The 14424-nt window shown below is 40.4% G+C and overlaps 1 protein-coding gene across 4 annotated transcripts in view; it reads left to right on the top strand.

The window, feature by feature from the left end:
- PLCB4 (phospholipase C beta 4) overlaps positions 1-14424 on the top strand; it is a 178307-nt gene that overhangs the window by 57926 nt on the left and 105957 nt on the right. For all 4 annotated transcript variants that reach the window (XM_003411527.4, XM_003411528.4, XM_023550015.2 and 1 more), the window contains exons 6-10: positions 230-283; positions 5696-5777; positions 7024-7124; positions 7787-7844; positions 13285-13393. In XM_003411527.4, coding sequence (XP_003411575.2) covers positions 230-283; positions 5696-5777; positions 7024-7124; positions 7787-7844; positions 13285-13393 — 404 coding nt within the window. The remainder of the gene's footprint in view (positions 1-229; positions 284-5695; positions 5778-7023; positions 7125-7786; positions 7845-13284; positions 13394-14424) is intronic.

The raw sequence follows: 14424 nt of genomic DNA, 5'->3' as shown, positions 1-14424 counted from the left end.
AAATTTTTTGTTGTTTATGTGAAATTCGCATTTAACTTGGAATCCTATATTTTGTTTGCTAAATCTGGCAACTCTAAATTTATCTTATAGAATATAATTGTCTCTGGTTCTCAGAATAAATGTTCTTTGTTTAAATGAACTTTTCTGTGGTCTTTTTTAGTTCTTAGCCAGACTGAAGCTGTTCCTCCTAAGAAACATTAAAACAATCTTGTTGTTGTTGTTGTTTCAGCTGGATGAAATTGGCATTTATGACCAACACAAGTGGTAAAATTCCAGTTAGGAGGTAAGTCAGCGGTTCCTGGTGTTATTCATAACTCATCAGCCGTCATGATATTAGATGTAGGGAGAGCTGTTTACAAGTACTTGTTAGTTAATGCTTGAACGAGAGATGTTTCTGGAATTGCTTTATCAAATGCTGTGTTCAATTTCTTGAAATCTTTTAAGGAAGAAACTTGGATTTTTTTTTTTTTCTCAGAATAGGTAGCGTTAACTACGGATTAAATAAAGAGTATATGAAAATGTAGTATTTTTTTAATCCTCCAATATGTGGGCTTTTTAGAATTTAAATTTTTTTTTTTTTTTTGCCTACTTATGCGGAGCAACCATTAGCTAAAATTAAAGACGTCTGTGGTGTGCTGAGGGGGGTACCTGGATGGCAGAAATGGTTAAGCGCTCAACTGCTAACCGAAGGGTCAATGGTTCGAACCCACCCGGAAGCAGTTATGAAGAAAGGCCTGGTGACCTGCTCCCCAAAGGTTGCAGCCTTGAAGACCCTATGGAGCAGTTCTGCTCTGCACACCTGGTGTCGCCATGAGACGGAATCCCCTCCGCGGCGGCAGGTTTACGGTGTGCTGCAGTGGAGGCGCTGTGGACTGGCCTTCAGAAAGTTGATGCCTCTGGGCAGAACATTCTCGTTCTGGGCTTTGCTGCTGCTCTGGTGCTCAGGGAATATAGGGCTCTTGCTTTGGCTTCTTGTTACTTGCTCTTTAGGTATGTTATATCTATAGTACCCACTCTTCAGAGCTGTCACTTCCTCCCTTACCCTGCCCAAGGTAAAAGTGACGAAGAAAAAAGGTAGTAGAGCTTAGATGGAATCAAGAATGAAGAGACTGTGAGCCATGTGCATTCTTTAATACTTAGCCTGACCTATTCAAGTAGGAAGTCCGAACATTCAAGAACACACACGGTAGTGTGCCATACAGAAATGTTTTACATACCTCACTGTCCTGCATTTTCTTCCCAGAAAAAGATTCAGGAAATGAGCAAAGTAGAAACACATTGATTATGATCACAGCACATCTAACCAGCAGTCTGGGGTCATTTGCTCTGTATCCTGCTAATACAGCCACCATTGTTGTGCAAGCTTCGAACCCTTTTCTGCTTCCAGTGATCTTTATCTAGCATGCTTACAGCATGCTTACATCCGAAATTATCACTGCCTTCTTTGTAGAAATAACTAGGATATTTTGGCATCTTCTGTAGTTCTCTTTGACATGGAACTCTCTGTCTCCTGTGGCATTAACAGGTGTTTGACATGAGGCATCTGTTACTTGGGGGCAGTTTGTTAGAGTTGATGGAGAACTGATACCAAGCCAAAAGAAAAAGAAAAAAATGGTGAATAAATCTCCTGGTGGATGAGCTGCCAAGGGCTAGGTGGGAATGGTCTCACTATCTTAATGGACATGAAGAGTAAACACTTTTAGAATGTTTTGTCACTATCATGCTGTAGCTTTAAAAATGGAAACTATTAGTACAGTGTGCATAATGCTAAAAGGGATCTGGCTTTATAGTCATTACACAGCTTAGGAATGGCCCTGCTGTTTGACATTAATCAAAATTCAGCATCTAGGAAGTTGAGGGAATGACAAATGAAGAAAATCTTACTCCTTCTCTCCCTCTTCTCTCTTCTTTCTATGTATATAATCTTACATAGTCTGTCTTTCTCTCAAATTTTCAAACTCACATTCAACGTATCCTCCCACTCAGACCCAAGTTTTACAAGTCACGTGTTGCTCTGCCATCTCCCACTCCCCATAACCTGGAGTGGAAGCTGATGGTTAAGCAGGGGGCTGGGAAATGGGTAGCCAAACAGTAGTTGTGGGCATGGCTGGAAGAGGCCAGGAAGGAGGTAGTTGTGTTAAAGAAGACTGGGCATCTCAGGTATGGTCTTAGCAACCCAACTGCTAGATAATCAGCTGCTTCCTAAAGGCCTTACCTAAGTATGAGCCCATTGCCATCAAGTTTATTCCAAGTCACAGTCACCCTATAGGACAGAGTAGAACTGCCCCATAGGGTTTCCAAGGAGCAGCTGGTGGATTCGAACTGCTGACCTTTTGGTTAGCAGCAGAGCTCTTAACCACTGCACCACCAGGGCTCTGCCGGCCTATGAGGAGTGTCCATTTCTGCTGACAGCAGCCCCATCTCCTTCACCTCAAGAGTCCTCTAAGCCTGTTTTAGAAGGTGGTGTTAAATCCATTTGATGAATTGTAGACCCTTTGGAGGAAGCAAAGAATGGCATTCCCTTAGTCTCTGGGATCATTGCTCTCTTAGTCGCCTACAAGATCCCTGGAACATGGAATTTAACCAGGACTCAAAAAAAAAAAATTTTTTTTTTTTTTTTCTAGTAGTATTGGGCACTACTATGTGTAACATTTCCTTTGGAGAAGGGGTGGTGAGTTATTTGACTCAATAAAAACTCATTGAGTACCTGCTAGCTACAAAGTACCAAACTGAGCCCTTTGAGCGTGAGATTGTATACAAAGGGTTGACTAAGTCACAGTCCTTTATCAACAATCTATGTCCCCATGAAACTCAACCATGTCTCAAATTCTCCCCACCTGTGACAAATGTTTTCCTCTCAGGGTCCTGGTAAAATGGCACCTTGCTGGGCCTTTGATGGAACAGATACTACTGGAAACTCAAAATAATTCATCTTCACTCCACACTTCCCCACCCCCAAGTAAATTCATCTTAAGGCCCAAAAGTGATTCTAAAAGCTGCCTGGAACAAAGGAAATAAAGACACCACCCCCAGGAATGGTCTATTTGACTTCTCCCAATTTCCATCCTGGGTTTGATCTCTTTTAGAATGAGATGAATAAATCTCTGGAGGTTGCCCAGCCAAGTTCCCTCATAAAAAAGTAAGGCTGAGACATCATAATACCACATCTCACCTCCATCGTCTTCTGTGCAGTCATGTCATTGCGTTCTGACTTTGGCCTCAGACCTTGGCCTCACTGATAATAGTTTCCATGGATCCCCTTCTGTCTGTCCTGCTGCTGGGCCAAGCCCTACACACCAACACAAACACGCACACTCTTTCTCTCAAGTTTCCAAGTGCTTGGGCCTTCGAACTCTGATGAGAGGTTCTTGTTCTACTTTCTACTCCTTGACACCTGGCCAAGCCCTAACCAAAAGGTTCTGTTCCTATACACTCTTGCCTTTCTCAACCCGTGTTATGTTTCACCAGAAAGTCTCAGGCCCCACACCTGCTTCATGATCATCTCAATCGGTTTTCATCTTGTTATACCAGGGCTATCCAAACCTAACAACCAGAAGCTGGAGTTAGCTGGGATACTCCTGAGACTGCTATGGAAAGATTTTCCTCCTAATTACAGGTGCTACCCATCCCAAATCCTACTGGGGGTCATGGTAACACATACTTTTTTGAAAAAAGACACAGTGAATAGTTGACTTTCCATTAAGTTAAAAGGTCAGATACATCGCATCTCATCCCAATTCAATCCCCTAAATTCCTGAAAAGTGGGAAAATGTGGACATAGCACCCTCTGTACTAGAAAAGTCCCCTGTTAACCAGTTTACTTGACGTCACACATATGTATGCTCTGCTGTCTGTAAATCTGTTGAAGGGAATTCACAGGGCTCCCTATATTTGAATACAGCTGTCTCAAGCATTCCTAAAATTATACTTCCTGAAGTAGTCTGGGACTTAATATGAAGCAGTAAAGCTTTGAATGAACACATATAATTCATTTACCTAGAGCTAGTTCCTCTCCGTCTATTTTGGGAAGTTGTAATCTGCAGTTGAAGTGGTACTTTCTCCCTCTCGTCAAGATTAACGGGCTGTTAGTGCTTCCATTAGGAGCTTGCCTTCCACTTAACATGAATGGCGCAAAGTATGAGAAATCTGCACATGGGGAGCCGTTGCCACAAATCCTCTGGTGCTCACTTCAGGGAAGGTATTCCAAAGCCAGGCTTCACAGATGAGTGGAAGCCCTTCTTCAAGACAAGGCTGGATTTCTGAATGTAGTGTTAAAATTGTTATGTTGGCAGAGTACGTAGGCTTCCAATCAAGGAGTGGGTGAAGGTGACGTAGGCATAGCTCAGGGCAAGGTGGAGAGTTCCTGGGTTCCAAGTGCAAGTAGGGAATGTCTTTCCTCCTTTGATCATTGCCAGGATATGCGTTCCTTAAGGTGTCATTCGCTTACCGGCTTGATGTTTGTTAACTAGTTAAAAGGCAGTAGCACTCTTCAAAAATGCCATGTGTCAGGGTAGTGCAAGATTCCGCTGAAACATTTAATAATTGTTTCTCTGCCCGCCACCACTTATCACTTTCATAATAAAGCCCCTAATTCATGAGGCAGCTGGAATTTCAGAGTGGCTCGAGAGTGCTTAGCTTGAAAAAACAAAAAATAGATCTGATAATGTGTGACAGCTGTAGTATATGTGAAATGTAGGGTAAGGACAAGCACCAGGATGGGCTGAGTTCTAAAGGGCCTCTTCCCAACCCCCACCCCAAGCCCAGCTATTGTCAACAGTGGGGTTTTTTTTACAGAGCCACAGTCCCATCTGCCAAATTCCTTTTTTCCTAAGAAAGTCACTAACCAGTTTTACCAGTGGCCATTGAGTCGATTCCTACTCATGGTGATCCCATGTGTGTCAGAGTGGAACTGTACTCCATAGGGTTTTCAACAGGGCTTTGAACCGGTTCATTCCGGTTTGAACTCCTGCTGAGAATTTGCATTTCTAACAAGTTCCCAAAAACAAAAACTTGGACCCATAGTGACCCTATAGGTCGGAACAGATCTGCCCCATGCGATTTCCAAGGAGCTGCTGGTGAATTCAAACTGCCAGCCTTTTGGTTAGCAGCCAAGCTCCTAACCACTGTGCTACCAGGGCTCCGACAAGTTCCCAGGCATTGCTAATGCTGCTGGTTAGGGAACAGTTCTGAGAACCACTAGTAGAGCAGTGGTTCTCAAAATGTATCGTATGTAAGAATCATCTGGGGATCTTGTTAAAATTCAGATTCTGATTCAGTATATCTGGGGTAGAAATCAAATTCTCAGCAGGCGTTCAAACTAGAACGAACCTGTTTGAAGCCCTGCTTTTCGATGGTTGATTTTTCAGAAGTAAATAAGGTACCACCTCCAACCTTTTGGTTAGCAGCCAAGGAGCGCCTTAACCGTTTACCTTGCCCAGGGACTCCTAGAAAGTAACTCAGTAGAATCAGAATGCATCACAGTTTTTGTCCAGCAGTGTGTATCCTCGGGTACCCCCTTGTTTTCACAAGTACCCAGGGGAGCTGCTTGTCTTAAATTCAGATTGCCTCACGAGCATAACCAGCAGTGGTAACAGGAGGAACTTTTCAGCAGCTGTTCTGGGAAGTGAAAAACACCAGGAAACGAAAAGCAATTATTCAATAACTTGAATCTTTTTTTCTTTCTTTTCTGCCCTAGTATTACTAGAACCTTTGCGTCGGGAAAAACAGAAAAGGTGATCTTTCAAGCCCTCAAGGAGTTAGGTCTTCCCAGTGGAAAGGTATTCATTAATTTAATAAAGTGTTTCTAAAACCATTTTGTTCATTTATGTCCTTATATGTCCTAAGCCAGATTATTTATATTAAATTCATCTTAATTAGATGCAGAATTAGATGCAGTCATGTATAGCCAAAAACCAAACCTGTTGCCGTTGAGTCAATTTTGACTCATAGCAACCCTGCAGGACAGAGTAAAACTGCCCCATAGATAGAGTTTCCAAGGAGCACTTGGTGGATTCGAACTGGTAACCTTTTGGTTAGCTGCCGTAGCATGTAACCACTATGCCACCAGGGTTTCCTAGTCATATATAGTGTAATCTTCCTTTCCCTCCTCGTTTCCTTCCTTCCTTCCCTCCCTTTACCCTCCCTCTCACTCCCCCTCAGTCTTCCCTCCCTCCATCCATCCTTCCTTTTGTATTCTGGACAATGTAACCGAAATACTTTAAAATTTGAGCAATGTATTTTTACATTTTTTTTTTTTGTCAACTATATTAAGGAAAGGAAATAGTGTACTTTTACATGTTTTTTATCAACTGTATTAAGGAAAGGAAATGAAAGCGAGGCTGCTATTTTACAGCTTAGGGAGCCTATTTTAGAGAAGCCCATCAAGCCAGCCTCAACCAAGCAGAAAGTCAGCACGAATAATAACTAATAAATTCAACTCTTCGAGATAGCTATCCGAAGTTTATGAAGCCCTTCTTTCCAGACAAACCATTTGTGTTCAGAACCCTTAGAATTTAAATAGTTGAAATCAACATCTTGACTCTAACAAGTTCTGTTTGAAATATAAATTCCCATATGAAATGCGAAATGTTATATGGTAGCCCTGAGCCCCTTTATGTGGTCTTGTGAACATTCACAAAATAAGTGTAAGTAAAGATTGAGCTTGATCACTATGCTTTAGTTAGGCTTTTCTCTCCTTCAGGGAGAGAAGGAAGAAATGTTTCTCTGTGTTTGTTCTTTAGGGTGTTTTCCAGAGCAAGCCTAGCTATAGCCGGAGGTTTGCAAGCACAACCGTGGCTACACGATAACCAGAAACCCTCATTGACGTGCACTCACTGTTTTCTAACAGAATGGTGTGGTTTTGGCCGAAGGTCCTGGATTCACCTCCTGGCTTCTGTCAGCTACAGGGCAAGATGGGACACTGGGATTCCAAGGAGTCCATACTCTGCTTCATGACCTTGTAAAGCCTCACTCTGCAAGGAGAAAATAGTTCCGTGATTAACGACACTCTGTTATTCTTTACAGAATGATGAAATCGAGCCTGCAGCGTTTACTTACGAAAAGTTTTATGAACTGACACAAAAGATTTGTCCTCGGACAGATATAGAGGATCTTTTTAGAAAAATGTAAGTTCCGTTTATGAGCGAGTGTCATAGATTGTCCTTTCTAGATTTTTAAAACATTTTTTTGTCCGAAGATTTTAATATAATATGTTAGTAATAGCTAGGACTATCTAGTCAGGCTTACATTTTCACCCCTCAGTTTATCAGTGTAAAAGTTCACTCTGAGTTTTTGAGAGACTTTTACATAAATTTATGGCAGCACCTGGAGCTCCCCCTGCCCCCCTGCATTGGCTTTACTAACGACCTACAATTTTAACCTGCTCCTTTAGGTATTAACCCGTTATGTGAACTAACTAGATTCAATTTGGAATGTCATTATGTTGTTGAAAAAATCATTCATTCCAATTATTTCAAATGGATGACTTACATGTTGTTTTTGAAATAACCTCTTTTGATAATGCTAAAGTAGAATTGCAGATGTTTTATGGGGGCTAGTGGGAGTGTTTTCTTTCCTTTGTTGTTGGTTTTTTGTTTTCTTGTTGTTATGGGGTTTTTTTTGTTTTTAATTATTTCCTACAAACAGTCTCTGGCCATTTTAAGAATACACCACTACTTCAGGGTTAGAAAATAAGTTTTAGAAGTTATCAACAAATGTCAACATGTAAATCGTACCTGCCGTAGCATCATATACAAAAACTTACTTTTTCTAATAAATTCCTTTTCAGCAATGGAGACAAAACTGATTATTTAACGGTAGACCAATTAGTGAGCTTTCTAAATGAAGTAAGCTTTTTCATACATTAACTCCATCAAGTCTGTGTGCAGTGGCTTGCCTCCTCCAATGTTCTCATTGCATGCCCGAGTCATCCGCCATCATTTGCTTTGCCTCTCACCTGCTGATCTTTCCAGTATGGCTTTACCAGGTGCAAGAATCAGCTGCTGCTCCGTGTGTTTGTGTGCTTCCTACACGTTGGCTTTGCACACTGCTTTTTGTTGGTTTCTGGCTGTGATGTGTAGCTCTGGTTCTGTGTGCGTGTGTGAATTTTATACTACATTTAATTAAATGTGTCTATGTTTTTGCAAGATGATATTCAAGGTACTTATTATTTTTTTTTTCTATCGATCTCATGAAATAGACAGAGAATGGGTTGAGTTTATGGCACTAGAGTTGAATTCTCCATTGCTAACTTTTTCTCATACTTTTGCATGAAGTGGAAAACTTTATTTTTATTTTATTTTATTTTAATGACTTGCATATAAGAAAAATATGTAGGTTTACGAGGAATATTTTGACAATAAGAAAAACACTTTGAATTCCTGGGTGAAAATATAGTATATATTAAGCCAATTGGAAAAAAGGCAGGTTAAATTTTTACTTTTTATTTTTATAACAAGCTCAGAGCTAATTTTGGAATATGATTCACTTAACAACCAAAATGAGTTGACAAAATCTGCCTGGGCACAAGAGAAAAATATTTTAGAACTAGGCTGCACTTTTGTTACAACTAAAATTAACTTCTTTTTTCTTTACACGCACAAAAACATGTTTTTTCTTCAGTGAAACTTGTTGAAGCTCTTGTTGACCCAGAAGGAAAAATTCATTTTTTTGAACACATGAGTAGAAGAGTTGAAGTGAAGGGTAGGCAGTATATTTTTGTTTAAAAATAATGTCTGTAACCATCATACAGCATACAGAGAAAACATTAGAAAGGACAGCATCATGGTAGACACAAGGATTGTCCCAAGGAAGGACAACAGGCAGACTGTGGTTTGCCATTTTATAGAGACAATTTACATATTTGCCAAAGGTCTTCTGTATTCTTTCCCCGGGAGGACTCAGGGGCTCCCAGTGTGCAGGACTGCACTTAAACAACTGTGTTCTCTAGAGCCTAAACACCCTGAATGTAAGGAAGAGAAGATACCCCTATATCTGCACAGATGCCTCCACTTTTAAATAATCCTTTCAGTACAATACAATATTTATCTTACTTGAAAGCACTTCAGATTTTTCCGCTCTACTAGTTTCTAGTCATGCGAATACTATGTTCATAATCTTTACCCAGATATTATCCACATTCTTATGTCAAGTTGCTCAGAATTAAATTGCCTTGCATTGTTTCCTTAACCCCTTCCCCTCCTCTGCTTTTTGTTTTGTTTTGTGTTTTTATTCATTTTCTTTCCCTCAGCTTCTTCATGCACTTTGGATAATTGATCATCTTAATTTTGGTGAGATGGGCAGGAATCCTGCTTCCTACTAAAACAGAAGACAGTTTAGTGGAGAGGAAAAAATTCTACCACATCACCGGTTTGTCAGTTCCTCAAAAAAAGAGGCCCCTGTGTGCTCTGGGATGAAACTGGCACCCAGCCTTCTATTGAACGTTACAGAGGCTTTAATACTGCGTCTCACCCTCGAATAAAGAACCAATTCAGAAGTCATGAGGATAGGTGCTGCCTTCGTGGTCTCCTATCACAGGTCTTTCCCTTTGTGTGATGTTTTTCTTGGCCTACCCAATAATCACTCATTATTCTTGTTATTCTAGGACATAAAATTTAATATTAAAAAGTATGATCACCCACGCTTTCTTATTCTGCCATCCAAATTCTTTCCTAAACTACTTATAACTTAGTAAGTTTTTATCTAACACTATTACACCGCTTGGTGTCTTGGGTGGTGAAAAGTTAACTCGCTCAGTGGCTGACTGAAAGGTTGGAGGTTCAAATTCACTGAGAAGCACCTTGGAAGAAATGCCTGATGATCTACTTCTGCAAAACCAGCCCTTGAAAACCCTATGGAGCACAGTTCTACTCTGACACACCACACGTGGGGTTGCCATGATCTGGGTGGACCTGAAGCCTGTGATATTCATTTGCTTTTTTTTTTTTTTTTTCTTCTATTTGGCTCCTCATAAACAGTAAAGAAGCACCTTGAATTTTTTTTGGTGGTACTGATGGAATCTGTGTGATTCTAGATTTCTTTAAGTCATAGAGACTGCAAGACAATCCAAGAAAATATATGGTCTTTATTTTTAATCAGTGTCTGCCCTGAGTCTCTTCCTTTTTTTATCTTGGTGAACTCAACTGGAAAGACTAAACAAAAATATGGATGTCTCCTTGAAAAAGTTTTGTCGAACCTAAAGAAAATTCTGCCAGCTCCTCGTACCTTCTCTTCTGAGTCCCACCCTTGCCCTTCTTATCTCTCCAAAGTCAAAAGCTCCACTTGGGCAGAGTGACTTCAGAACCTGTAATGAGAAGAGACAAAGGGTGTTCAAGAAAGGAATAGGCATTGGAATGGAACATAAGGGTCTGTGAGCCCTGGTGGCTCAGTGGTTAAGAGCTCTGCTGCAAACCAAAATTAAGATGATCAACCATGGGGTGAACGCCTCGGGGAACATTGTTTCTCCAAATCCCAACTGAGAACTGATGGCCTTCACAGCTGTGAACCTGAGAAGTTGCCAACAGTATTTTCCCTGGGACATTTGCCTCACTGTGCTTGTGTCTGTGTGGAGTTTGTCCACAGCCTTATTACGTTGCGTTTACCTGGAAATGACTCTTCTCCCCAGTGTTTTTTTCATAGAAAAATTATAGTTTTGTGGCTGACACAAATCTTACCATTTGTTTCCTTGCCTTGGATTATCCGGATTGCACCAGGCCAGCTTTTTGAAATGTGAATGTTTTAGGGAAAACAAAAGATTATGTTATCTGGTGGAACGGACACGAAGGCAAATGCAATTTCACATCGTCTGCTCCTTATTACTTATTTGCCGTGAATGTAATTTTTATAATCGGGGATTATGATGCACCCATATTAGGGTTTGGTTTTCCTGGCTATTGCTTCTGATAGGCAGAATGCTGTAAAGAATATCATGCCCTTTGACTAAATTTTAATGGGTTTAACTAGGGGACATATCAAACATTTAGCATTCTTCGGTCCTTGCAGGACTTAGGTGCTTCTTTGACTGACAGGCAGACATGTTCAGCGTATACCTTGATATGTTAGAGCATTGCTTCTTAAACTCGAGTGCGTCAGAATCACTTAGAAGGCTTGTTAAAGCAGATTCACGGATTCCATCCCAGAGAACCTGACTCCGTAGGCCTGGGGCAGGACCTGAGAATCTGCATTTCTAAGAAGCTTCCAGGTGGTGTTGCCAGTCCACAGGCCACACCTCAAGTAGCACCATGTTAGAATACCCACATGAATGTATATAAAAAGTACATAAGAATATCTGAATTCCCTGTCTTTTGTTCTCTAACCTTATCTCTTCTCTCTGCTTGAGTTAAACCCTTCTTTCTCTCACTTTTTAATTCATATGGATTTGCCCCATCATCTCCATGAGCCCAAAATACTTACCAATGAGCATATCTTTATGTCAAAAGATTCAATTCAATATAAAAGAAATATAGTGGCCAACCACAAAGACAGTTCCACGGAGGTCTAAAAATGACCTTCATCCTCTCACATCCATCTTCTTCCTTGAGATTATTTCCGGAGACAAGAGGAGGGATGTGCCTAGAAAGAGTTTTTTGTTTGTTTGTTTATTTCTTTGTTTATTCCTAAAACTGTGCGTTCTCACCAGAGGGGTGGAGCTTGTCATTTCTGGGAAGACGTGGCTCTAGGTCTGCATGAGGGCACCGTGTCCTGAATGAGGTGCAGCATGTGTTCACCTGCTTGGCGTTCTATGGTCTACTTTATGGTTTCTCTTTCTGCAAATATCCCGTAACTTTTGTTTTTCTTTATGGTCTCAAGGACTGTTTCCAACATTTTAAATCAGTTTCTGCTCTGTCATATGCATGGATGTGAGCTGTTGTGAGCTGTAATTTGTAAGATGACTACAGAAGCATGCTTCATTGGGATGAATTGAGAAAAAAAAAAAAGATAATGATTCCATATGAGTTAACACGCCTAACTTGGTGGGGTGGGGTGGGGACCAGAAAAAGCTAGACCCACATATGTTTCAGGAAATTACACCAAGTGTTCAGTTGGCCAAAGGCATTCGTTCTGTGTAGCCCAGTTTTCGACTTATCATTCCCGAGCAAATGGGGAGGGGAAATCCATATGAACTTTTAACAATTGTTTCTTAAAGACCTTTTCACCAGGTTTTTCTAAGTCTGTGCATATATTTGGGTAAAGAGCTGTTGCCAAGATTCTATTTATTGACCAGATTTTGCTCACATCTGCTTATCTACCATTATTTCATTGAAGTTTGCTTTATTTACTTACTTATTTTTTGGTGGCTACCCAGGGACACATAATCCACGGTGGACAATAAAGAATTTAATGAACCCACTCTCTCCAGAAACACCCACTGCCTCCAGAGACACACACTAACATACACACGCACAAGAAGGCAGCTTAATCAGTTAGTAAATTGAACTTCCCACCATTGCTTTTAAGTCGGGATGGTAAAACTGCAGACACAGCCTTGCTGTTGGTGCTTCCTGTGGTAATAAGAGCACCTAGGAGCTGACTTGAAAACAATGACATCACCAACCTCTTGAGTGCCTCACTCGTTCAGAGACTTTCTCACTAAACAATTCCTTCAGAGCAAACCGAGTTAGATTTCAGAATAAAAAAAACATCTCTGAACTATAGATATTTCGACACAGATTTTTATATTGTTTAAAGGTTGGAAATATCCTTGCACTGATTAATTTTCATCATTATTACTATTTTTTAAAATACTTATGCAAAAAAATAAAGATGAGAACATGCCCAAGAAATCTTTTATTGATAAGAGAACGATATAATGAAAATGAAACCATGCTTGCCTTTCTACTCATTGAGATTTTTTTTTTGGTTTGTTTTTGGTTATGTTTTGACACTGAAATAGTACATTGCCCATTTAAACTATCTGGGAGATTTTGTCTTCTGCTTTTGTTTTTATTTTTAGGGAGTTAGACCTCACATTTTATAGGCTTTTATGTCAAATGTCTTACCTGTAGTATGGTAATTCAAAGACTGTATAACTTCAATTTTTGAAGGGAAAAAATGCATGTATTCTGTTTTTCCCTCTCTAGTTCAGTGAGAGGAACCAATGGAGTACTCCCAAATTTGGACTTTTTGAAGTATATTTTAGGGAACGAGGAAGACAATGAAATCCTACCTTTGTAACTATAAACATGGTATCCTAGATATATCTTGTGTTAGAAAGTGTATACTGAAGTGATACATGCTGCCTCAAGGGCAAGAAGTGGCAACCTAACTCAAGTTATTTTCTAATCATAGCATCAGCGAGATCCTCGACTGAATGAAATTTTATTCCCATTTTATGATGCTAAAAGAGCCATGCAGATCATTGAGATGTATGAGCCTGACGAAGATTTGAAGAATAAAGGTAATAAAAATGGGGGGACGAAAGGGGGGGGAGGGGAGGGTTCTTGTGTTTTTTTCAAGAAAGAGCAAGAAAATGTGTAACTTGGATTTTTAATAAAGGTATCTGTTAAAGAAAAAATCCCATGGAGTTCACTAGAGCCAAGGATTGATAACGGACTGGTTTTTTTTCTCTGTACTAAGTATAAATTTCACCCGAGTTCAGAATTCATCCATGCTGCCTGGAGTATAATGTTAAATTAATTATATTACTAAATACATTATAGTGATACGTTCACCACGTACTTTCTTTTCTGAGATCTTTACTATTGCATAATGCTTAAAATGTAAAAATGCTGACTATAATCTGTGTTTGCAATCTTTGAAAAGAATTTCGTGTCATATAAAAATGTACACCTTCTGTTTCACCCTTTTGCCAAGCCAGATAACTTTGATGCCTGATTTGATGTATCCTCTCAGCCCCGTTTGACCTGTGGTATGAAAGATAAATACAATTGATGTGCAATGAAATAGGAATTGATTTATTACTGGGGTTTCTGGGCCTTTTACAATCCACCCCATAACAGTGGCAAACCCTGCCGACGATGGGAGGGATGATGGTCATACAGCTGAATAGGGCCACAGGTGACACCTAGGCTAGACCATCTGGCCATATTTCTCAGTGGAGAGGGAAAGGAGACCTGGGTTCAACTTCTATCTGTTCCTTATGCCTGTGAGTCTCATGGCCTCAGTTTTCTCATCTTTAGGGATTCATTTTTCTTTGTATTTCCTGTCAGTGAATATGGCTGGAAGGTTTAGACGTTCTCTGGATCCACATCCAACCAACCAGTTGCCGTCAAGTTGATTCTGACTCATGGCGATCCCATGTGTTTCAGAGAGGAGCTGTTCTCCATAGGGTTTTCGTGACTGTGACATTTGGAAGCAGATCCCCAGGCCTTTCTTTTGACATGTGTCTGGGTGGACTAGTAGCCAGTACCCTAGCCATTTGTGCCAGGCCGGCCAGCCACACCACATGAACACACTCCTGATATTTTA

This window comes from Loxodonta africana, chromosome 24, assembly GCF_030014295.1.
Source record: "Loxodonta africana isolate mLoxAfr1 chromosome 24, mLoxAfr1.hap2, whole genome shotgun sequence".
NCBI lineage: Eukaryota > Metazoa > Chordata > Mammalia > Proboscidea > Elephantidae > Loxodonta > Loxodonta africana.
The sequence above is the reverse complement of the archived record's forward strand: the minus strand, read 5'-3'. Positions and strand labels throughout refer to the sequence as shown.